At 40.3% G+C, this 26384-nt stretch overlaps 1 protein-coding gene and 1 long non-coding RNA gene across 2 annotated transcripts; one reads left to right on the top strand and one right to left on the bottom strand.

The window, feature by feature from the left end:
* Positions 1–341: 341 nt before the first annotated feature.
* ANKRD1 (ankyrin repeat domain 1) lies at positions 342–9098 on the bottom strand. Its single transcript, XM_082054474.1, has 9 exons — positions 8969–9098; positions 7192–7371; positions 5208–5345; positions 5010–5117; positions 4251–4349; positions 3032–3130; positions 2789–2887; positions 2525–2623; positions 342–1257 (listed from the first exon to the last, which is right to left on the bottom strand). Exons 1-9 carry the CDS (start codon positions 8993–8995, stop codon positions 1147–1149), a joined length of 960 nt encoding a protein of 319 aa, XP_081910600.1. The 5' UTR covers positions 8996–9098; the 3' UTR covers positions 342–1146.
* Positions 9099–10958: 1860 nt separating this feature from the next.
* LOC309440043 lies at positions 10959–25566 on the top strand. Its single transcript, XR_014184107.1, has 3 exons — positions 10959–11032; positions 11888–11989; positions 24762–25566. It is a non-coding gene; the product is annotated as an uncharacterized lncRNA (long non-coding RNA).
* The last annotated feature ends 818 nt before the right edge of the window (positions 25567–26384 follow it).

The raw sequence follows: 26384 nt of genomic DNA, 5'->3' as shown, positions 1-26384 counted from the left end.
TAGACAACTGAAGCTGTTTGATGTGCTCAACATAGTAAGTACTGCCTTGCTGAGAAACAGATTTTTAAATCAAACTCAGTAATGAAACTGTAACTTTGTTTTACTAGCTACCTAAGTTCTGTCTTTCTGCTTTTGTATATGTGTCTCCATTTAACACTATAAGTAAGAGATGGCATTTATCTAACAGGGGCAGGGAGGTCACTGAAGGGCTGGCTGCTCTAGGCAGTTGAGACTTTTTTTGGGTTTTTAAGAATTTTACAGAGGCCAAGATGTGAACTTTCTTTAGAGAGAGACAGAAGCACCCTGTGCATGCTCACTACTCCATAATCCACTCCACCAAGTAAAAAGAACCAGTCTGTTTATTTAATCTGAAATAGATCAGTACAAAATGTACAGAAAAAGCAGTACAAATTTACAAATATACATAATTTGCTTCAATTATCAGACTTCACAGTAGTCCATCTTAAAAAAATTCACATTCCTGATAGTCTCCTCTCACCTTCATAACATTGCACCTGAATCCCACAGTCCAAACAGCTACGTGGTGGTTGGAGCTCTGTCCTTGAGCTCTTTGTCAACCACAATTGCCAAACCCCATGTAAACCCCATTACTCAACTACTTCTTCAAATCCACTTGGCACCTCAGTACACTTTCATTGCTCTTCACGTATCACCACTCATTTAACATATTCTTTTAATAGTGAGAATTTGGCTGAGATGAGGCAACAGTTGCAAGTATTTGCTATTTAGAGCTATTAGAAGGCTTGAGGGAAGTTGCTAATGTAGTTGGAAACACTGCCATTTAAGACAAAAAGATTTATGTTGCTGGCAGAGATTGCATTAGGATGTAAAGCTCTATCAAAAAAGCTATGATAATACTGAGAATAATTAAAAATTACTTTTTAAATAAATAAATAATAAATAGTAATAAATAAAGTCATCTTAGGACCAGTGGAACTTTAACACTCAATCTGCCTTTTAAGGTAATTTCTTTGCATGTTTGTTTTGCAGTTTTCAGTGAAGGTACTTCAAATAATCCAGTACCATAAATATTTTCACTAAAAATACTATGTTCAGGACTATATTCCTCCAGATTCACTTGAAGCATTTAAAAGCAGCAAAAAGATAGCAGTCTGGTTTCTCGCTTCAGAGCTTGCCTAGATGGACACTCTTATAGGATTTGTCTTTCAGGCTGTTGAATATCTCTTTGGTGCCATTCTGCCACTGAAGAACAAGATCCATAGGGGTTTTCCCTTGCTGGTTAAAAAAGCAGAGGAAGCAAGAGTTAATTTCAGCCAGTGATTTCTGAGTCCTTTGTTCTTCCCTAGATATTTATACAGTGTATCTGTCTGTCTGATGTGAGACCCTTCTGCAGGCACAAGGTCAGACTCTCTTCTCCCTGACATCTGAGTCCTTTTGCTCTACAGGTCTAGTCCCAGTGCTGTTCAGACTCATGATGAAATCTCCCTGTGTTTCAGTGGTTCTAAGCCATATTAGCAAATAGTGTGACTAGCAGACCATGCAGGTGTTTCTTTTGATCTAGTTTAAACTGACGAGGAATACTTTTAGATGAAACCTCAATAAGGCACTCTTCTGTTTGATGGTGAATTCAGATAAGAGTTTGTACTGGTTTAATTAGGTTATAAACCACATGTAAATTAAACAGAAGCAACTTCTGTGTGCAGACAAAGCCTGAGAGAGTAAGTCTTTGGCCTTCAGGGCTGTGCTTTTCATAGTTTCCTTACCCTGGTGAGGGGTGATGCTGGGAGTGCCCTGCTTTGGAGAGTGTGGGCAGGGAGTAGGGAGTGCAAAGTCCTGCAGTGACTGGTTTCTTCCTTGCCCCCTTAAGTTTTGATTGATTGCCAATCAAAAGCATTGACTGGCATTGGTAAAGCCCACTGTCCATTCCACTGCTACTTGGTTTGGGAGAAAGGGTCTGCAATGTGCTGTGTTTTAACAAGTGGCTGCAGAGCTCCAGCAATGCATCTGCTGCTGCTGCAGTGGCTATGAGCAAAGAGTCAGGTGTGGGGCTTCTTAAATTGGAACTCCACTGAGCCAAGGGGATTTATTGCCCAACAGTCTGGTTAACAGCCAGTCATCCAGATGTAGTGCTTGGGCTCGCCCTCAGCTGCAGGCTTACCAGAAAGGAGATTTCTCTGACAAGTGAATGTCTTTGTTGTCTCAGTGGTGGTTGAATCCCAGGCATTGTGCAGAGAGCAAGTGTCTGTATGTTTTATCTTTTCAATAAATAGTATGTGTAATTAAAATAAACTGCAAAAAGATGTGATGTTTTAAGTTCCAGCTGATAGGTTCCGATTTTAGAAGAGGCATGGGTTTGTCCTCCCTGACCTCCCCCAAGTTACACTTTTGCTGTGTCAGCTCTGCGTTAATTAACTAAGAAGTCATCTAATTAAGTCTGTTCACAATAGCCTCTCCTGGCCTTGAAACCCATGAAACTGCTCTGAAGGGAAACATATTCTAAAATGTTTTGAATTACTGCTTTTTTGGTTTTGCTATTACTTACGCAGTTCTTCATAGTTAGATCAGCTCCATACAGAATCAGCAGCCTGATCATTTTGTAGCGGTTCAGCCTGACAGCATCATGCAGCGGTGTGTCGCCTTCCTGGGGGCAGGAGACATGGACCACAGTGTCAGTCCCACTGGCCCAGCGCCGCAGTGCAGACTCAACCGCGTAGCCAGGGATCATTACAGGTAAGTGGAACTGTCAAGGCAGAGAGCAGCTTGATGTTCCCTGATAGCTCACAGATAAGAAGTTGTTGGTACTCACTCTGTCTCTGGCATTGAGATCTGCTTCACAGGCGATGAGGTGCTCCCCACAGTCGTACTGACCCGTCCTCACAGCCACGTGCAAAGGGGTGCTGAGCAGCTGAGGGGCAGGAGGAGCAGGCAGTCAGTGGAATGGAACAGGTAGAGACCGCTTGAAGAACGGCCAACAAAAATTATCTACTTGGAGTAAGGGTCAGCTTTGCATCTACAATTTAAAAAGCTGCAAAGTCCCAGAAGAACATACCTTGTCTCTTGCATTTCTGTTTATTCCTTTGTCCAGTAGGAATTTCACAACATCCAGGTTCCCCCCTCGACAAGCCCAGTGCAGGGCTGTAGATTCAAGCTGCAGCAGGAGAAACAAAAGGAAAGTAATTTAATTCATCATTATATTTTTTTAAAGTTAAATCATTCTGATCAAATTTCTAAATTAATCCAAAATAATTTTCATGCAATTTAACCTAAAGCACTTCACTGTGATCACTGAGTTGCTTCTAGTAACAGCTTTTCTTATTTTGCCCTAATTTCTTTAGTACTGTGAGTTTCTCACTCTTCACACTCACTGCATATTTCTCTTAAAGACTGAGATCTTGGCAACACCGCTGTGAGAGAGGATGTGTTTTGTCTATTCTGTGAACATAGAAGTTATCATTAGCTGGGTATGTTGTTGTTTGTTTTTTTTTTTTTTTCTGGCTTGTATGTGCTAGTTAATATTTTTTATTTGATGCCTTTTGGCTTGTAAAATGCATAGAACATGGAGTTCAAGGGAAAGAACAGTTCTCTTTTTAAAAAATAAAAACTTATGTAGGTCCACAAAGTGAATTAGAATCCTTCTTCCCTCCAGGATTCACTTTCTCTCCACTCAGCTCTGCCAGGAGGGGTGGAATGCTCTACCTGTTGTTCCTCCTGTTTCTTACACTAGCCATGAGCACTGCTGGGTTAAGCAAGGGGGAGCAAGGCTGGCTGTTTCCAGCTGTTTAGCAGAGGGATAAATAGCTGGGAGTGGAGAAGCAACAAAACCAGCTGTAGAAGCAGTTGAACCTCAGCTACCTGTGTAGCCGGCATTCCAGAGGAGCCAGGGGTCTCTTCTGAGAGCAGCCTTGAAATCCTGGTGGAGAATGTACGCGTTATCCTGCGCCCTGGATACAGGCATGGGACAGTGGTATCTCCAACACCTGCCAGCAGGTTGGAGCAGCAGCCTGACCTCAGCTCCCTTTCCCTATGCTAGGAGATGTTTGTGGTAGTCTGCTGGCCAACATGTTCCTCCCTTTCCTGCATTTTCCACTTTGGCAAAAGGAGGCAGACACCCCCTCCTGAAACCTCTCCTCAAAAATGTCATTTTAAGGGTAAACTTACAAGACGTTGCAAGAGTCCTCTTCTATAAGAAGCACTTCTACAAGTGCTTCTCTTGGCATTTATGAAACAATGAGCAATTATTTTAAAGAAGTGTAAGTTGTTGTACATACCATGTCTTTCTGTTCAAGCTGGGCTCCAGCTTCCACCAACTTTTTCACCACCTCTAGATGTCCTTCAGAGCACGCCCTGTGCAATGCAGTGCGTTTGTACTGCAAATTGCAACAGTATGAAGTCAGATATTAAATGTGGCACAAAAAAAATTCTTTAAATCTTTTCTCCCCTCCTCCCTAGGATGATGGCAAATACATACTTTATGCTGGTTCATTTTCAAGAGCTAATACGATTGAGACCTGAAATCTGCTAAGTTTTAATAGCATCCTGTGAGATGAGAGCTGCCTACCCAGCATTTTAAAGGGTGTGAGAAATATCTGCAGTATGGCATTCAAATTTAAAATTATGCCTGTTGATTTCCACCATCCAACATGCTAGCTGCATTTTGTAAATGCTTATGCATTATGGAGGGGAGGGCAGGCAGCATTACTTTCTTTGTCGTTCTGCAGACAAATTTCTTGCCTGTTCATCTGTAGTGTTGGAAGACCACCTGCTACAGAAAATCAGGGTCTCCTGGTGACCAACAGTTTGCTTTTAAATATAAAGCTTCTTTCAAAGTAATATTACTTTGAAAAGTCCCAATGGCCCCATTATGACTGGAAAACTTAGTATACAAAACTTATGGTGTTTATTTACTCCCCCTACCCTTTTTTCTCCTCAAAAGTGTGGAAGCTACAAAACCTAGTAGTAAATGTTATTTTTGCTCTGTAATAACCTCTCATCTGTAGCAGGCCTTGTAGTAAGAAGGAAGATTGTACCTGATCACAGACATTTGGATCCCCTTTGTCTGACAGGTATTTTTCAATTACTTGCAGCTTATTCTCCAGTGCAGCTCTAAAGAATGTGGGTATATCCACTGGTCCTGTCTGATGGAAAGAAATACACAGAGCATAAATATGTGTGGCACAAAACCCCATCGATATTTTCCAAGAAGAAGGTACTTTGAAGTGACTTACAATAACTTCTGGTTCAGGTTCCTTTACAATGGGAGCTTTCACTTTCTTGCATTTTTTCTTCTTCTTCAACTGAATTATTTTTTCAAGATCCTCCAAGTTTTCAAGTTTTGACCTCTGCTCTAATTTCTTTTTCTTCAGCTGAAACAAATCAGGGAAGCCAGCAAGTTGAGCTGAGTGTGACCACCTCTCCCCTTTGGAGTGACAGGAGAGTGTGTGCTATTATTCAGCCAAACTCAGTTAAGACCAGATGAAATTTGAAGTAAGTTGTCTTCTTTTGAAAAAAAAAACAAAACAGCCTAGGGCTAATTGGCCATTAGAATAAGTTATTAAGTGTGTGAGAAATTCTACATCACTCATAGTTTTTCATACGCCATTGAACCTCTTCTTAGCTGCTGCTTCAGCTGTATGTTTTGGGATATATAGCATGAATTTTTGGTCTGTGTTAGGCCACAGGCCAGAACAGCACTGCAATCCTTTCTGGCCCAACAATTTAAGAAATCTCATGTGTATATTATAGGAGCTGGGAAGCCCCTGCACTTTTACTTGACTTCCACCAAATGTTTTTTCTTCAACCAGTTTTATGATGTAGCCCCTGATTTATTGCAACTTAATCCTCTTTGATGAAAAATATACCCTAAAGTGAAAAGCAAGTTTTATACCACTCTTAGCATTTCAGTCAGCAAAGGTTACGTTTTGGTAAGCTACAAAGAATGTCCCCAGTATCCTTGGAGGGGCAGTTCAATAAATGTTTAACACTTCTTGAAGCCTGCTTGTAAAAAGCATCCTTGCATGAAGTCAGCATGGGGCACTGGTAACATGAAGAGCAAATGTGTTGCCTGAACTGAGATCCCAGGTACCATGAGATGTCCTTGACTTCAGACAGGGGATTCACAAACAAGGGGTAACTCAGGGTGAATACAGATGTCAGATTATGTCCCACGGTATCATTAAGGGTAAATACATTAGTGAGACCCTGCCATATGGTATGCATTTTTTTTCAACTGAATTCTTAATCAGGTTATTTCCACATCTTCTTTTTATCATTCTCTGCATTTAGGGTTTGATCAATAGATCATTGACCTAATGGAAAATAATTATGTTGGCCAGGTGGACTGTGGATCAACTGGAAGCCCAACAAGCTTTTAGGACCCTGTTTTGGAGGAACTCAGAAAACTTCCATAGTGAGTAATGATGTCTCTGTTGAAGGTGAAGGTCAGTAGTGTTTATTTTAATACTTCTGAGGCTCACTTTCCCACCCTTCTTTTTTTCAGAACAAAGTCTTATGCCTCCTGCTAGTTAAACTTTTTCATTCCCCAAATGCTTTAAACTTTTAGGCCAGATGGTTGCTTATTCACCAAAGAATTTAAGATGTTACAGCTACTGTATTTTAGGGGGTGAAAAAAAAAAAAGTCGGTTCTTAGGGACAGTGAGAGTATTGTCATGCTCCAGGAATACAAAATGGTTCTTTTCTGTAGACCAGTATTACTTTCATTTGTAACTGTTTTTCTCAAATGTGCTAGTAAGTATAATGTATTGTTTTCATAAAAAGAGCACTTTCATGGTAGCTAAGGCTTCTGGCTTCAGAAATGCACTCTTACATCTTCCTTGGGGTAGTTATATTTGGTGGCAGTCATTAGCTGTGCAAGCTGAAGGAGACTTACTGGTTCTGATTGCTGCCCCCTTACCATCAGCTAACAGCAGGTGACTTTGGGCAGGAAGGAGCCCCTGGGGATTCGGTCAAACATTATGGGGGGAGTTTTGGGTTCTGCTTCACAGCATTACTGCCTGCACCCATAGGCTACAGGAGCCAGCAGATCTCCATGGCCTTCAATGGACTTTAGACCAACTTCCTCTGGTGGTAATCTCCCAAGAGTTTATCTAGCTCACCACGCATGTATTTCTAACTTAGGCAAAACTTCGGGGGCTGCAGCAGAAAGTGCACACAGGACGATAAAAAAACCAAGCACAAACCCCAAGAGCCTACCTCTGCTTCTATTTTTTTCTCCTTCTCGTAAGCCAGTTCACCTCGATTCAGTGAGTGTTCAGGGACGGTCTTTAGGTCCTCCTGCTTCTCTAATCTTACAGCAGCTTCATACTCTCCATTTTTGAAGTCCTCAGGGAGAAAACTGCTAGTCTCTTTATCATCCACCTTCTTCCCAGTCACCTGTAAAAGCAAACATGATATAATATAGGCAGCAGCAGCCAACCCTGGGAATATGGATTACCCAGGGGCTAATTACATGTCATTCCTGTCCTGCCCCAGGAGTGTGTGACAGACAGAGTGCAGACCTCATGCAGCCTGTGTCTGAATTAACTATGTATGCGAATGCCTAGAGCCATCTCACAGGCGGATCCTCTGCATCCACACAGCAACCCCCCTTGGATTCTCCAGGTCTTGGGTCAAGATCCTTGAAGCCAACTCATGATCTGACTCTCTCCTTGAGGCTAAGGTTCTGCTGTACTGACAAAAGTCAGTGAGTTGGGAAGAGCATATCTTTTCTTCGCTTGGGATTTTGTTGTTTGTTCACTCGCCTGCATGTGTGAGACCCATGGGAAGGCTGTAAAAGGTGGTGGTGGAAAGTCACCCTGACCAGCCACCAGCACCCTGCAAGTGTTGAGCAAGGGAACAGAGCAGGTAGAGTGGGAGGAGAGGCTTTCTCCCTTGAGACCTTACAGTTTTATTGAAACACATCCAAGGCAGTTAAATCAGGTTGCTGAGTAATTTCAAGGCTGGTTTTACTCATCATTGTCAGTACCAAAGTCCCCATTTATAGCATTCAGCAAAATAGCGTAAGGTAGTTCCTGTGCAGAAGCTGCATGATGCTGTGCAGTAGCAGAACTTTCAATAGCTTTTGGAAACATTTCTGAAGTTGGATTAAGTGTGTACAAAGAGAAAATATGTCAAATTTAGTAGAGGCTGTTGTGTATTTTGAGAGTGGTTCAGTAAATTAAAGTGTCCTAGACTGCCTTTCCATTCAATCACCTTGTAAAATTGTGTTTGTTATAGAGTTTAACACTAGAGAAACTGTCAGGGCCTTGCCAAATAATTTAAGGCAGCATTAACTAGTTAGGCTGTATGGCATTTGCATCTTAACAAAGCCATCAGGGAAGAAAAGTGGTTTCTGTATGATGTTCTAGTGTTTTACTGGATCATTCCCATTTTCCCAGTTTATTGATGAAATCAGGCATTCGTAGTCTGAACCCTACAGTGGAATGTTCCATGACTTGTGGTCTGGTTTAGACATTAATTTTCAGTGACTTGTTATGTCATGTACAGCAGGACATGTAGGAACTGTTAGTTTATTATTAGAAAAGAATACTTATTACTAAACTGTTAGTTTAGATTTGGAAAATGCTTAGGTTTCTCTGTATTGATACCTCCTCCCAGTTCCTTACTGGATTGGAATTACTCAGTGTGATCATGAAATTAATAGCTTCTAAAAAAAACCAACTAAAATCAAGGTCAAAGGAAAATACATAGCTAAATTTTGGTCAGTATCTTCTTCCTCATGAACTATGTTCTGATGCAAACTCCAAACAGCTATGTAGTTATATCAGTGGTGAGCCCACTTTCCAAGGAAAAGTTAAAGTGAGAATATAATAGGATAACATACAGTACATGTTTTACACCTAGAGCACAGCAGGGCTGGTAACCTGCTAAATCATCTTGATGGTCCACAAAGGTTTTCTCTCTCTGCCTGGTATAATGACAGTCTAGAAAGAAAAGTAATTTTGAATAAATTAAAGAAGGTTGTACCTACCAGGTCTTCTACTTTCATCATCATCATATTTGCTGGTGTTTGAAGGCTGCACTCCTGTATGGCTGAAACTCCCAAGTGCTGAAGCCAGCTCTGCAGGGACCACCACGCTGGCTTTGCTTATATATCTGTGGGAGAACTGTGCTTGAATGAGATAATCTTCCAACCTGGGAATCCAAGTATGGCCCCTGGCCCTGCCAGCTGAGAGGTGGGCTCACGCTCATTCCAGACATGTTAACAAGCCAGATCTGGTGTCGGGGCCGGGAGGAGGGCGTCAGCGGGGCGCGGAAGGGTGAGCCTCACAGTCTCACCACAGTATGTGAATCAGAATGAAATGTGAGCTCATCATTCCTTCAGCAATGACTGCAGGGCTCAGCAATGCGAGTCATTCGGTGTTCCCAGTGCCCACTAGGACAGCTGTGTGTTGATATAGCATTATAACTTCATCTTCTTTTTTTATTTATTTTTTTTTAACTGACATTCAGATGACTGTAAGACACTGGAAAGGGTAAGTGGCTTATGTATGATACTTGTACTAATATCTTCCTGATAAATGGATGGTGATCCCTTAAATCTCGGAAAGCCATTCTTTTCTTTGCTATTTATTCTTGGATGATAAGCAGTTTTAGGGGAAAGGATCTTCCTCATCATGATGACAGTCTTCTATATTTGTTGGAAGGAATTTTCTGAAGGGATTACTAAACCAGAATGATGTCTCTGGTGCTAAAAGGGCCTATGACATAGTAAGTTACAATCAGTGTAAGATCTCAAAATGGCAAGCTTTGCATTTTTCTGTGACTTTGTTAGTGATTATAAACAGAAAAATAAATTATGTCCTATAATGCCAAAAAAAAAGAGTAAAACTAACACTGTTTTCTCAGATAATATTTTCCTTTTGGGTCTGAAAGAACAGGGGCACGGAAGTGATTTGTTCCATTTTGGAGATAAGATGGGATACAGACAGATATATACAGATGATGCGTGTGTTTTGGCTAAAAGGTGTTAAGGGTCCTTTGGAAAAGCTTTTCTTATGCTGTGATTCAGAGTAGCCCGGAAGCAGGAGAATGAACACCAGCAGAAGACAATTTTGTGAAAGGAAGATGCACTCATCGTTACATTTATAGTGTGGATAAATGCCAAGAAAAATCATTTCTGTCAATCTGTGATGCTTGGGGCTCCTGTCTGGTGAGGTATAAGCCTGGATATAGGCAGCCAGGTCACCTGGCTGAAGTGAATACAACTGCTCAGGTGCTTCAAGTACAGCATGTACATAAATGCTTCACCAAATCAAGACCTAACTATCTTGAGTGTTGTTTATATCATTAGCATCATTAGCATGCTGCGTTCCTGTCACTGACCTTTCAAGGTGTCTCTGTTCTGAACTCTCTCCCAGTAATCTGAGTACATCCAAACTTGTTTTCTAGTGCCCATCATACCTATGCCCTCCCTTTCCCTGAAATGAAGCTGGACATCAGGTGGTTCCTTTACTACTCAGAATATATATGACATTACAGGATGAGCCCCAGAACTAAAATAGAGTATGTGGCAGCAAGAGAACCTTTCAGAACATTTTTTTCCAAACCTAAGTACAGCCAGGCTATCATTCCTCCAGAGTGGAATGTCCTGAATCACACTGCTCACCTTTTTTTCGCAGCAGTTTTGTACTCCTGCTATATGTCTCTTTGAGAGACATACAAGACTTAGGAGAGGCAGCTCAGTTTGGCTTTTTCTTGCTTAGAAATGTGCTAAAACAGCTTATCTTGTCTGTTTCATTCTGTGATACTTGTTTGGGAGATTGTCTTGAAATGCACAGTCCTAACAGTCCTAACCGCTGGTTTACTGGAAACAGATCACGGTGGAGAACTGGTGCGGGAAGAGAAATTTAGGGCTTGTTAGCAGTTTGCTTTAAGAACAAAAGGTTTTGCTTTAAGAACTGCAAACTACCTCCAGCCCCATTGTATTTGAAGCTTACTTTTGTTTTTTCTTTTCAGTCTGAAATATGAAACTGGCTCAGCAAAACCTAAAGTGAATGGTTTAAGTGGATAGATCTTTCTTTGCAAATTGCATGTAAGTCCAGAGCCCAGAGTATCTTTACAGTAAACCTCAGTGTTCTACGGGGAAGCACAAACCCACTTCTCTCATCATGAGTGCTACCAGAAACCCCCAGCTGCAGTCATTAATTATCTTTAAAATATCCTGTCCCTGATGACTCGAAGAATAATAAAGAACAGAAAAAAATCTTCCTTGATTATTCCAAGTTTCTGTGTAAAAATGGTGGCACACAGAAACCCACTTTAATCAAAGACTGGAGTCTAAATTAACCTCATAATAAATGTTTTTAAGCTAAAAGTCATGTAAACTAAGGTAGCACTATTGAAATAGTAGAAATGCACTGATTGGTATCAGGTAAGACTCTGAGCCGGATGCTTATTGCTATTGCTTAATATTGAAGGAGGAAGTAGTATAATGAGCTTGCAACCTTGTGCTGGACTGTAACCACTTAATCACCTTTCAACAAGTGATTTCTCGTTAAGGTGGAAATAGCAGATGGTCAGTGGGAGATGTGTAACTGGAATCTGAAAAACTCTTGCCGCTCCACAAAGGATAAGGGCAGAGCAATGATCTGCAAGGTGTAAGGCAATCAGATATTGTCACAAAAAAAACTTTACAGACAAAACCACAAAAAGGCAGTAGACTCAGCATGACAAAGAGAAAACTATATGGCACACCCTGTTCCCTGCTATCGGAAGAGAATTTGTCTGAGTAGTGTAAAGAATTTTTGTAATTAATATTTTAGAGAGGTTAATGGTAGAGTGAAAGCATTATGTGTGATACAGATTATATTGCCACCTCCTGTCAAGCGTATTACCATCATGTTTTCAATGCCGTCATTGCTGTACATGGCTATCTTACATTTTCCAGCATTCTGCCCTTGGCTGTGTCCTTGCATCTGAAGATGTTGCCCTTTGGAATGCCGCTGTGCCTGGCTGTCTCTGTCCATCTCCTGCTGCTAAATAAGCAAAGGTATGGAAAAAATCAGTTGCTGGGGAGTGGGTTTGCACCAAAAATGGTATTAATCCAGCAAACTATGTTCCATGTGTATGCAGTCAAGGAGAACTTCATACCCAAGGTACACCTCAGAAGCAGAAACCCATAGTTTACTCCAGCTGGATTAGTGAGCTGTTGGTGTGTTTAGCTTGTTTATTTCTCAGTATGTATGAGCATCCACCATGCTTTTTTAGGTGTTTGTTTTCCATAAAAGGCAGGAAACACTTTCATTTGTCTACCATACACTCCGTTATTATCCAAAAGCAGTTTGGATATAAGTTAACATTAATATGCAAATTATACCACTCACGCTCTGACTTTTTCAACATAGTGATACATATGTCTAGCTGCTTTTTCTAAAGTGATTGGGGAATTGCTACATCATCTGTTTAAAACAACTTGGAGACTTCTTATCATTGTATATTTTTGTGTACAAAGCTACTAAAGAGAGATGTATTCTTTCCTTAGGAAAGCAAATGAACAAACCTGAGAATCTAAAGTTAGTTTTAAGTACAAAATAAGAAGATGAAAAATTATTAAATTAAAGCATGGGGCTATAAATTCTGCTTCTTCAGATCTGTCGTTATGAAAGAAACAAGCGAGAGTCTAGCAGGTTGCTGGCCTGGCCAGCACAGTCAGTCCTCTGATGTCAAAAGCCAAGCCAGCAATGAGTCTATGGTTGCACCATGTACTGCAGGGCTTAAAAAACCCCTCCTCAAATGATGTTAGGGTTGGGGATTTCGAAAGGAAAGGAAAGGAAAGGAAAGGAAAGGAAAGGAAAGGAAAGGAAAGGAAAGGAAAGGAAAGGAAAGGAAAGGAAAGGAAAGGAAAGGAAAGGAAAGGAAAGGAAAGGAAAGGAAAGGAAAGGAAAGGAAAGGAAAGGAAAATTAAAAGACAAATTAAAAATAAATAATAATAAAATAACCCCCTGTGATTTTTTTTAATTTTTTTTTTTTAAACAAGGGATTTGAATTCATCTGAGGCCTTGAGCTTTATCATGATGGCATTTATATGACATGTGAATCTGGCTAATTCATCTTAGTGGGTTTCAGTCAACAAGCAAATGCAACAAAACACGCCAGAAGGGTTGTTATCTATGGTCAAATGTGTTTATCTACTGACTGCTTGGCTTTCCTAGTCAGCAATGCGGGTAAAGGTTCTGCTGCTCCAGCACACCTGTGTTGATGCTCTGTTCATGTAACCTTTGACTACATTTTTGTGTGGTCAAGGAAGTACGATATTCCCTCAGCTGCTGCAAAAAGGCTTTTCTGTATCAATATGGAGTTGTCTAAAAGGTTTCTGCCATTCATAAATACTTCAGAACACCTCCAAGTCAATCAAGAAAGGAAAAGTGCTTAAAGTAGAGAACTGCAGAAGTTATTATCCTTACAATAAGAGCATGCCTACAAATCTTGGTCACTTAAGTCATGATCCAACAGGTGCCTACGTCAGCCAGCTGCTCTGCAGTAAAGCGTAGCCAGTGCTTTTGATTGGCAGCAAGGGAGAATTCAGCTTCCCTCCAGAGAAGCTGTGACATTTTAAAACTTAATTCTTATTTTTAATTTCACACTGTCTAACTTAAAACCTTCAGTTATTGAATCTTGCTTTATCTTTTTCTGAAAGCTTCTAGGTGCTCCCTATCACCAGAGTACTGCAGTACCTTTTTGCTGTGTACTTGTAAGTGGATGCTATAGTTTTGGGAGATACAAACACCCCTCTGAAATGCTGCATAGCATGTGCAGGACTTTTCCTTGTTTATGCAGAAAAAATTCAGGTCCTAGCTGTCCTTGTCTCCATTTACATCGGAAAAGTAGCAGTTCAGGTGACACATGAGGACTCCACTGAGCAGCAGTGCCAGACTTCATGGGCTGAGGAGGGATGGTAACCTGCATCTGGCTGCTTCAATTTTGGGAATTCCACTCTGGAAAAGTAGCAAGTTTTGTGTGGGGCTGCTTACCAGCAGTGGCCAAATGTCATCCAACCATTGCTTTTCCCTGTAGCATTATATTACAGCACATGTTGAAGTGGTTATCTAACAGGATTCCCAAGTAGCTCTCCAGGCAGAATCAACCAAGTTACAGTCATAACAAGAGATAGCAGGGAGGACCTTGGGAGGCCATCTAGTCCAAGTTTCTGCTCAAAATAAGGTCAAACTTGAATTCAGGTAACATTCCTCAGAGCTTCATCCAGTCAGATCCTGAAAACCTCCGAGGATACAAATTTCATAACATCCCTGGCCATCCTGATACAATGCCTGGGTATCCTCATCGTGATTTTTTTTTTTTTTCCTTATATTCAGTTCAATTTATGATCATGTTTTCTCATTCTCTTCCTGTAAACCTCTGTAAAGAGCCTAACTAGCCTTTCTTGGTAACCTCCTTGTAGGCTGCTCTTAGTTTACCTGAAACCTTGTCTTCTCCAGGCTGAACAAGTCCAGTTCACCAGCCGTTTCTTACACAATAAATGCTGCAGTCCCTGACAATCTCGGGACTGATTTTACATCATTGTTTGGACACGTGATGAAAATACTAAACGATGATGTACCAGGAACTGATCCTTGTGGGAATCTGCTGGAAATAGTTCCCCTCGTTACTCTCACCACTTTGCGATCTGTCAGTGAGCCAGCTTTTAGTTCTTCCAAAGTGCATCCTTTTAATTCCATATAATGCATGCTTTTTAATCATACCAACATATGCCATGAGATGAAATGCTTTGTCAAGACCCAAGTAAACTGCATTAACATGAATGCTACTCTCAAACAGATCTTTCATCCTGTGGAAAGAGACTTGTTTAAAAAGATCTGCTTTGCATCCAGCCACATGGATTGGTGTTTGTTGCATGTAATGTGTCTGATTCTTTCTTGATAAAGCTTTTATTAACTCTTCCCCCTGTTTTCCTGGAACTGAATCAGGTCAGCCTGCCTGTTGTTCTCTTTCATCATTTTCAGCCATTCAAAATATCTTGGGAGCTAAGGAGAACAAAAAGGAGCTTCTCTGCTTGGCTGGCCTGTGAGATCTCTGGATGCAGCCTAAGCAGATGCTCTACCTCAGGGAGGTTCCTGCATCTTGTGAATAAAAGGGAGCACAGGAAATCAAGGAGAGAAAGAATCAGATGGATTTTGCTTAAAAATATGAGAATGTTTTCATTGTTTTTTGTAATCTCTTACCAACACAGTAGTATGTCCAACACTAGCATAATACATGTACTCAGGCACAGCAGCCTCTCACTTATTTATTGAAAACATATCCTCTATAACGTTAGAAACTAGGTTGAGGAGATTTTGAAAATCACTTACCTGGAAAAAAAACAACCGTTTTATGTGGGGTTTTTTTGGTAGTGGTGGTTTTGTTGTGTGGTGGCGTTTTTGGGGTTTTGTGTGTGTGTGTGTGTGTGTGTGTGTTGTTTTTTTTTTTCTTTGAATTCACATAGCAATTAAAATGTAAATGCATAAATCTAGTTCACATTAAATTTGCTGAACAGCTTTTTCACTCCCTTTCATGAGATGAGGTTTCATTGGCAGTGAGATATTATTGGATTTGTATCCGAGCTATTTTTAACAAATATCTCCTTTGATTGCCATAATACCAGGGAGGGTGGAAAAGCACTGGTGCAACTTTGGAATTACATTACATCATATTATGCTGGTCATCCTCATGGGGCTAGAGGGTAAATATTTCTGTGACTGCAAACACAGATTGAGAAATATTTTTTTTTTCTTTTTTTATCAATTTGTTACAGGTACAGTGCATATACTAAAAATGCAATTTGAGTTTAATTTTAGAGAAGAGAGTAATTAAAACAAAACCAAGCAAAAAAACCCCCAAACCCACCTTTTCCTCTAAAGTATCATAATCACAGGCAAATTTATGCCAAGTGATGAACCTGGAAAAAACCTTGTGCTCTTCTGTAACACAGAGACGTTTTACAGGAGTCTGTTATGACACTTTGCTGTGGGATTTCTGTATTCTGTTTTATTTCAGGAGAAAATGTAGGGAATGCTTGAAAAAGGAGGAAAGAGGAGTGAATAATCTAAATTGGTTTCTCTGGGCCTGCAAACTGCAATGTATTCATCTGCAGGCACTATGTTTAGTAAGTTGTTATTTCACAAGAGAAAATACCAAAAATTTTCCTCAGAGCTATTTGCACTTAGCAAAGGCATCTTCACACCAGAGCCAGTTGGATAAGGAGACCATGGGCTAGGCTCTTTCCCCAAAATATCTGTTGTTATCCAAATTAAAGAACTAGAAATGTGACTAGGCTGTGACTAGCCAGTTCTTGCTGTAGTAAGCTTGTCCATAACTCACCCTCTAAGAAATTTTCTATGAGCTTTGCTTTTTTTCCCAATCCTTTTTAGATCACCTGTATGGCAAAGCCAGTGTAGGGGTAGGCTGTTCTAACTGTAACAGGCAAGAAATGCCAATGAGAGCCTTTTTTTTCCTCCTCACAGGGCATCAAGGTTGAGGAATCAGGATAGCATTAATCCAAATGAAACACTGAGTTTCATGGTGAAGAAATGTAAAAACAGATACATATTTTCCTCTTTCTGATGGATACAAGAAAAACAATCAAGCAACAGGGAACACTGAAGGGCATTCTCATTTATCTATGCCCAGCTTTTCAGATAGCCAAGGATTCTCACTAGGTGACCGCAGGAGTGAATACATTCAGTGATGTTCCAGTCTGAACGGAATGAAGAGGCCGCTGCCTTTGCTGATGCTCTGATTCAGACCACTGCGTTCCCTTTATTTCAAGGAAGCGGCTGTTCAATTCTGTTGAGTAACCTTTTGCTTTTGTATCACATTGCATGACAAGGAGAGGAAAGGGCATTGCTTTCCCGCTTAGCAGCACAGGTTGGAGAACTGGTCTGGAGGATATAAGAAATCACCCAGACCTTTGACAAGAAACTGCAACTTGTGAAACAGCACAGTTTTAGCTAGTTATTTTGTTTTCTTCATACAGTCTGTCTACGATTCTTAGCTTTGGCAGAAAGTGGAAGAGAAATGCTGAAGCATTGCATGTTTGTCTAAATTCCACATGGTTCCCAGCTTTCCTGAAGTGAGGAGGTATAGCACATCTCAGACTGACATCAACTTTGTCTGATTTCTAGCCCAAATAGGTGTAGGAAAACATTTTGTCTCTTTTCCAGTGTTCTTGAGCCTTAATTGTCAAAGGTCAAACTCATGATTACAGTCAAATTCTTACAGTCTATCATGCTTGCTTGGCATGATAGACTGCTGAGTTTGTAGCCAGGTACAGATGAATTGTGGTTCTCCTTGCAATTTCTTCTCTTAGTAATTGAGCATAGAAATCAAAAGAAAAATATTCTGTCTGTCTTGAGAGGAAAAAAAATATTCACTTCAGAGGTATGTGACGTTTGTCACTTCTTATCAGAAATTCCTACCAGGTGACCCAGAGACCCGCAAAGATGGAAGATACAACAATTGTTGCTTTGATCAAAGGCCAATAAATGAGCAACAAGAGAAAAAATATATTTTGAAAAGGGCCATAATAAAGCACTGCCATGTGCTTTGAACATCTACCCAGCAATAGGAACATTATTGGTGTAAGCTATGTCCTACAGTGGTCATTTAATTTTTGCAGGCTACTGCCATGTGCAGCCTCTGTCCCAGAAGCACAAACAGAGTGACTTCAAACATTGAATTTGGGCTACCAGCTCTAGTAGAACTTGAAGACATGAATCCCAAGCACATGCACCCATGCTTCCTTCAGCTTAATGCCTCAGATTTCATGGAAAATTGTATAGGTTAGTGCTGATAAGGACAGAAATAATGTTGCTTTCACTAGGGATTTTTAAGGGACAAAGAGCACCACGATCTGTATCAACCATAAATTGCTGATGAGAGAATGAAAGCATTGTCTCATCAGAAATTAATGTTTGGCAGAATGAGGTCTCAGGGCATTACAGCATCATTCACAGGAACACATCTATCTATGAAACAGACCTCTAGCCTGTTGAACCAATCGAATTAATTCCAGGTAAAATACTAGAATGGTCAGTGCCAGTTGATTGAGAAAGTCAAGTCAACTACTAAATGCACTTTGCAAGTGCAAAGGACTTTCTACTTCTGATGTGCACAGCCAGGAACTAGTGGGAGAAAATGGCAGATTTTATCTTCGGATAGAAAATGTGTAGATGAAGCAATTCCTGGATATGAAATCATAAGGCTGTAGTGCCAGATTTGACTTTTACTCTCTGAACAATTTTTTCAGAAATGAAGAATAGTCATATGAGGATTATTTTTCCAAAGAAAGAATTTCTAGACAGCTGCAGCATTAAAATTCTGGAATTCAGAGAAGTCCTCTCCTTTCTACTCTGAAGTTAGCATCAAGCACCTGCAAATACTTCTACAGTCCCAGAGCTACTGAAGAACACGTTTGGTTGCCTGCTTTTCTGATGCTGAAAGGGAACAGTCAGAATGCATCTTCCCATGCTTAGCTGTAGATTAAAAAAAGAAAAGTAACCGTCACATTTCTTATACGATGATGGAAGTATATTCATGTTTGTAGTAACTTATGATTTTTACTACTCAATTTTCCACTGACTTTTCAAAGAACTACTTTTTTTTTACTGAGCTGCTGAAGCAGTAGCGTGCATGTGTTCATTATGGTCTAGGGCAAGCAACGGTTCTAGAAAACAGATGAAAGTAAATTTGATTTTGCTCTTCTTTATTACAAGTTGATAAGTACTTAGACAGCAATTCAAGGAAAGCAGCAGGCTTGCTGTCTGATTCTCTCTTCACCATTTTGCTGTAACCTGTCACCTAGTCTTTCGAAAACTGACACCACTATTCCCCTCTCCAAGCTTATGTCCCGTATCAGAACTCTTGGTTGCATGCAACGTGCATAGTGTTTATTTGGTGGCTGGTTGTAAAAGAATGAAGACATTGAAAAAGCTGCCTTTATCCCTGGGTGCCAGAAGCCATTCATAAATAAAACTAGAAAAAAACCATAATACTTTATAAGGGGTTAAAAAGTAGTTTATTTATTTTTTTAATTACAACTGTACATGTGAGAATGGCACTTGCTAATCTCTTATCAAAGCATTCTATTTTTCTTTGATCTAACTATAATTTATTGAGAGCAGTTGCCACGGGCATCTGTAATCTCGTTTGAAATCCCTCTATGCATTCCACTCTCTTCTGGGCTGGCATTTTTCCATCCAGCATGGTGAATGTATTCTCCCTTTTGTATGTGCATCTCTCATTTGTCTCTCTTGGAGTTACAGGCACTCACAAACACATGAATCATCTTTTCAAGGGTATGTTTTCTTTGTACTTTGTTTCACATGTTCATTAATTAATATGACTATTTGCTACTTGAGCAGATCTCAGCTGCCTATATTAATGGAGCCTTCAGAATATGGGGAAAAGATAAATATTTTCTTTCTTGTTATTGTTAAAGAATAACAGCAGGGACATGTGGTAGTGGCTTTCACAGAGTGACAGTGTTTCATTGACATCTATATCACATTCGTATTAAAAAAACCAAACAAACAACAAAACGACTATTAAAGGGAAAGTTTTGAACTTCAGACTAAGAGCTGGAAAATGGTGTAACCTCTGCTACCTGTAAATGCCAAGGCTGGGCAATTTTGAAGCAATCCCATAGTCATTCCATACTTGCAGTGAAGTGCCGGTCTTCCTTACGTTTTGCATTGATGGACTGTTGCATAGACTTGGCATAGGACACTCCAGTGAAATGCACACTTCTGAAAACTATCTAATACATTCAGAAACTAATGGACCCATTTCTTACTGAAAATAAAACCAAGCATAGTGGACTTAGCAATTGCATAGCTATCAGAAATCACAGGGGACTTAGGTGCCAGCTTGGAAACAGAATCAGATAACTTTGCAGGTTCATGACTTGAGTGCACTTCCATGTGCATAACAAGGTGACACCTGGGTGGAATCAGTCCATGTGGTGTCTATAGATATTTTTTTAAAGCATAAACCTATAAATACACAACCGAACAGATGAATAGTCAAGCAATTCTGTGACTAAGCTAAATTACTGCACCATGTTAATCTAGTAATGATGGGCATAGCTATCCCAAGGACACCAGTGTTAGGCAGACTGTTGTGTTGTTTTGGACTCTAACCTCTCCTTGCTTCTCTGGTCCCCACAGTGAGTCACCATACAAAGATGTGTGTGTTGTTTTTTCTTAAAGAAGCATTGCTATGCAGGAGTTTTTCTTATTTCACCCTTTCCATGGTAACATAAGTCTTTCCAGTGATATACAGGTGACTGGCAAACTATAAACCATAGATTTTGAAATCCAGTGAAGGCTCCTCACTGTCTCAGTGACAAGTTAGTGTTTACCCTTAAGAAGTTATTTTAAAGTGTTATGACATAGTGGCAGGAGAATCAATAAAAACTTCATAAAAATAGGCGGTGGTGTCCAGCTATTGTAAAAAAGAAGCATTTGAACTTCTGTTTCGTCTTTGGTGCTTTTATCTCACATGATTAGTCCCATTTCTCATCAGTGGTAAAGAGCGCTAGAGGCTCAGTCAAGGTTGGAACAGGTGACAATAGGTAACTCACCTTGTTGACCTGCTTTTCACTCAGGTGGCTTCTCTGTGGATGGCACTTACATCTGGCTTAGGATCACACCAGCAGTTTAAGAGCCAGAGGAAGAGGTATGCTTCCAGTCTCGCAGAAAGATCAGTTCTCATTGTGACTGCCTTTTTGGATTTAAAGGCCAAGTGCCACTCCACATATTCTGGATAATCAACTTCATCCTGTTCTTTCAGCACAGGCACTTGTTTGAGGAAGAACCAGGCCAATCAATGGGCATGACCAGTTGGCTTTTCCATACATATGAAAGCAGGCAATATGTCAGATGGCTATAAAGAAAATAGAGCTTGAGAAAATAGGCTAAGGTAGCAGATAAAAGATCCAACCTCAGCAGAAATAATCTTTTATCGGGAAAAATAATCATGATGAGTACTTTCTCTTATGCATGCAGTTTCTTTAAGCAGTTACTTCAGTGATCACAGCATTTCTTGGGGAATAATACAAACTTATGCTACATTCTGTTGACTTTTGATCTGAAAACATGCACTATTCATCATTAAATGATTACAGGATTACTTCCAGGCTGAATTCAAATCTGGATTCACATGCTCCCAAAAATTGCTAAGGAATAAAATCTATCTTGAGAGATGTTTGTCTTTTTAACAACTCCTGATAAAACTTTGTTTTTCTGTCAGGTGCCAGTTCCTTATTTTTTTGTAGTCTTCTTTTATAAGCCTACTTTCAGACAGACCATGACATGCTTCTCTTAGGGTTTGTTTATATGAGTTATTTAATATGCTGGAGGGGTTCCTTTTAGCAAATTTTCCCTGCATCTCTACTTGGAGTCCTGCAGTCCATCCCTTGGTGGGATCAGATTCAGTTCACATGCTGGGGTGCCCTGGAGACAGGTTCAACGCTGGTGCAGATGGAGGGTCTCCCAGCAGTCACCACACCAGCCATGGAGGCTATGAGCTTAAGACAGGCAGCCTTCTTGCTGGTAAAGGCACTGTGTAGTCATACAGCCCCAGAGCCATAGCACATTGCAGCATGTTGTACCCCAACCCTTCCCCATATTTGCTGAATGAAGTGGGCAGTGTCACTGCACCCAGAGAGGCCTCAAGGACACATAAGGATATGTGTCCTCTTTCAGGCTTGCCACTAACTGAGAGAGAAAGGTAGGGGAAAACCCACTCTGCTTTGTTTCTACGGTTATCATGAGTTTTGTGTTGCAAACCACAAATCATGTCCTTGTGCACAAGCCAGTAACAGAGGCAGATCGGTTCCTTGAAGAGCTGATGGCTTTGACCAGCTGGTGACAGACATTTGAAATACAGAATGCTCATCACAGCATAAGGATCTGCCAATTTCATCTTGACAGAAATAGCTACAAGCACAAATTACATAAATTCAATCTATGTATAGAGTCTGTGAAGTCTAAGTGAATTAATGGGTATAGGTTATTGAAACATAACAAGTCCTAATGAACTATTCACTGTGGAGAGAAGTGTTATCCCAGGCATAACCTGTGTTTTATTTTGCATTATTATGCTATAGATACTGCATGTCTAATGGCTTTAGACCTATTGGAAGAAGCTATAATTCTGTGCTTGTCAGAGTAGTCAAAAACATTTTGTTTAAAACTTACTTCAAATTCAGAATTTACAAACATATTTGATTGAATGTTTCAATTCACTTTAAGTTGTTGTGCTTCCAGCATTTCATTCAACTAAATAATTCAAAGTTTTTGGAAGGAACTGGTAAGTTTTACTCATGGATTATCTGTATTTCAGGATATTTTGTCTACTTCTCTTTCCAGGTAGTAAGCACTTCAGTTCATAACCTATGTGAGTTGAAGGTTATGGCCTAAAAAGTCTCCTGAGGTGTCCTAGATCAGTTTGAAGCTTCTCCCATAATCAACTCTTACCTTAAACTGGCTAAAAAACAGCTGGCTGAAGCTAATATGTCCAAAACAGAGATGATACTAACAGAAGAACCCCTTGGGCTATTCAATTGCTACATAAGAACACCATCAGTTAAAAGCAGAAATCACAAAATCAGAAATCAGTCTATAATGGTTTTTGAAAACCCAGTAACCACAAAATAGGTGCTACCTTCAGCATCTTTACGGAAGGTTGTGCCATATTTATTTTGAACTTGACCCTGGTTGCCCCAGTTCACTTAAAATGACAAACAACCATTTTAGCCTCTCTTTGACCAGCACACATCAAATTTATTTCACTTATGTCCTGCTGGCTGTGTGCTGTCAGCCAGTGAGGTGCTCATGAAGAACTGTCACACAAATCAGAGCATCCATAGAGAAGGCAATGCCAGATGCAATAAAATGACCACAAACATCACCATGTGGAAGTGCATGGGTTTTCTCTGTGTCAAGGCTTTTCACCTCTCTTTCAGGACAATATTTGTCCAAAGTCAAGTAAACACAAAAACTCAACCATAAGACTTCCCAGCTGACAGGAACCAGTTATTAATACCAGTTCTGCTCAGAAGAGAGAAATGGAAACAGCTTCTCTGAAAAATTCGTCAAGTGCTACTTGTTATAAGCATGGATGAGTTTCCAAAATCATCTCTTCCCAGCTTGCAGGAACAGTCATCTTTGATATTATTGCCAGGCTGAAATACTGTAGTGGACTCTTCGGGCTTAGCATACTTCCTACCTCATTAAGATGGCTTGAGCAAGAGGGATGTAAGGAAATAGCTGCTAATAGTATCATTTAAAAAAAATGACACGAGGAATTTATTAGTCATAATAGTCCCAAGTGAGAAAGTGGAGTAAATTAAGTGTTAGAAGCATCAATTAGAAGTGGACAAACTCAGCTACTTTGAGGAGCTGAACATGGAGCTGTGAGCACACTTCCCTGTCAGAGCACATGCACCACCACCTCTGCAGCTACACATTCGTGGAGCCACTAAGTCTGGGGAAAACACGTGAGGTCAGAAGCTTGCAGAGTTTGGGCTGAGGACTAATAACCTCAGCAGCTGCTGACTCTCCCTTCTACTCTGTCTGTACAGGGAATGCAAACCCTTCACACTAGTAACTATTCTCAGCTGCAGCTGCTAGGTATTCATAACAAACGTCTAATGGTTAAAATTGTGTGCTGTGGACAGTGTCATCTTTCATGTCACATAGGGACATTGTATAGTCTCCACTGCAGCTGGGACACTGAGCTGTCATCCTAACATCACCTGGAACTGTACCCCTAGACCAGGAACTGCTGCTACTGAGCAGTAAGTTCTGACCCCTCCTCATGCCTCCTTTGTATCAAGTTACCATTTTCTAACGTTATAGATATACCAGGTACCAGCCACTGTGTCTCACTGCAAGAGAGGAAGTGTAACCATATTAGCCCCATCTATGACTTTGCATTTAAATCAGGGTCACAGCAGGACAAGGGACATGCATGTCCTGTTCCAGAGTCCCTGCAAGACTGTGCTTCCTAAGGCAGCTTGCCTTTTGTACTGATGTTTGGGATCATCCAGTGAAAACACGAGGAGAATTTATTCTGCTGATGAATGAAGGGAACTGAGGTGCTGGTGACCAAAGTGAAGTTTCTGCTAGATTGCTTTGAAATGCCTTTCTTCAAGTAATCCTGAATCAGTCTTCTGGACAGAACATGCCTTTCTACTGACTAACACTGTAGAACTGATCTGAAAGAACATTTCCATGAATCAACCCATTTTCTGAGTTTTGAAATCTTACAAAAATCTGATTTTTGTTAAGAATCGTTTTGTTGAGATACACCGAGATGCCACAAACAGCCTGATGAGCAGCAAAGCACACAGAGAAACTGTTACAGTGTGTAGGGATGCCAGTGCAAACCAGTGACCAGAAAGTGCAGTGTATCCCACGCATTGGCTCTGTTAGGGACACACACTGTGCCAATTAATGTGTCCTTCTGCGCCTCATGGGGCCCAGAGCCTTCAGGTCACTTTAATCCAAACACAAGTGGGTGGCACTGTTGACCTGATCATGTATCATGTTCAGACACATCCTGGATATGCTGGACTTAGTGAAAATATTTGGAGCAACTCTGTTGTGTGCACAGCAACAGCTTGGCTGGGATTTCCTCACATTCAGCAGCCAAGTAATTGGGAGGGTTCCTCTTGATGTGGTAGGTTGCATATTGCCTCCCCAAATCAGTAGAATTGATATATCTGATAATCACATGTGATTTTTTTTATCTTTTTCCAGAGATTTGGACTCGTGGCCAAAGGTGCATACAGAAGAGAAGGAAACGTCATTTGCTTTCTTTTCTTCGTAACAGAAAAAACACTAGAGCCTTGTTCTGCTCCTGTGAAAGGACAGGATTCGTTATATTACATACTATCAACTTTTAAAAACTTCTGGGATTATTTTCAAATGACAAGAACAAACACAGGATTTCTTTCTTGTTTACAGGACAAATGATCCCCCAAATAAATCCAGCAACAAAGGGGAGTGGCAGTGAATAGCATTTGGTTTCACTAACAGTCTAGTCAGATGAAAATATCCTTCCTATATCTGTATCTCAGGGTGTGTTGCTGGTCGAGTGAAGCCAAGTTGCATAATGCTCAGCCAAGAGAGGACCAGTTTTGGTCTGATGTGTCAATGACGACATATACCAGATTGTATTTATGTGTATAGAATCAGTATAAAGAGGCACTGCAATGTTTGTTATCAAGTGGGGAAATGTCCTCATCCTGAAAACGCACTGAGATCCCTTGCTTGGTGCTGAGCCACCAGACTCCTCTGGGAGTTAATTGGAGCCAAGAGCTTTTGGTACCTGAGAGTGCACCCCATACAGAGGGTGATGTACAGGATCCTGCTTCTCAAATGCTGGCAAACCCTCCTTCTTCCTTGCAGTTTAATTCAAGAATTTGGCACTGGCAAGTATATTTTTTGTGTCCCTCATCTCCACACACATAAATTAAGGTGCAGCTGTTACTGAGAGGTGAGAGGTACAAGTCCTTTTTGGTTAATTTTTCCGTAGCTGAATGAACTTTTTCTGATGCAAAGCAGAAAAACAGTGTCTGTCCCCAGGGAAAACGAAAAGTTATCACAACTTTGAGGCAGCAATGTCTTTTCCCCACTTTCTGATGCTCTTCTTAGATGTGCATCCTCTCTTCATGTACTAATTTAATCTTTCATTTCGTTAATAAGCAGTCCCTGCAAAGGTTAAAGTTTCTTAGCATTTGCAAGAATTTTGTCTTTGAGTTTGACTAGGGTTTTGGCCTGGGTTTCCATTGTTGAAGAAATGATCTTAGAAAACTACTGGAGTCACTCTATAACTTAATTACTCTGGATTTCTAAATTCACACCTTTTACAGAAAAGTATTAAGTATTTTTATGGAGTGTTTTAGCTCCAACTGATCCTCCAAATTGGATGCCAACAAAGAAGCAGTATACACAAAATGATGCATCTGAGAAGGAAGAAATAACCCTAATGACTTAGCAAATTCAGGAACTTGTTCAGAGTTTAAATTTATACAGGATCTGAAGTTTTTCCTTTCACGAACATGAGAAGAATCCTTCCCAGTCTCTCTGTCGGTGGCATTGTGTCTGCATTTTTGAATATCATAAACAGATAGTACCAAATCCATTCACAATTACATTTCTTAAATTTACACTCACAACATGACTCATCATGAATACCATTATACTAAAAATAAAATGAACGGTGATTAAGTAAAATAAATGCAAAGGTATACATTGCTCTTTGCTATTCCTCTACTATTTGTTTGCTGTTTCTTTTACACCCTTTCTAACAAGACCGTGGAAGTGAATCTCTAATCCATAAATTCTAATCTCTGATACCATATTCTAGCATACTAGGAT

The sequence above is a fragment of the Streptopelia decaocto genome, assembly GCF_964273445.1.
Source record: "Streptopelia decaocto genome assembly, chromosome: 5".
NCBI classification, from domain to species: Eukaryota; Metazoa; Chordata; class Aves; order Columbiformes; family Columbidae; genus Streptopelia; species Streptopelia decaocto.
The sequence above is the reverse complement of the archived record's forward strand: the minus strand, read 5'-3'. Positions and strand labels throughout refer to the sequence as shown.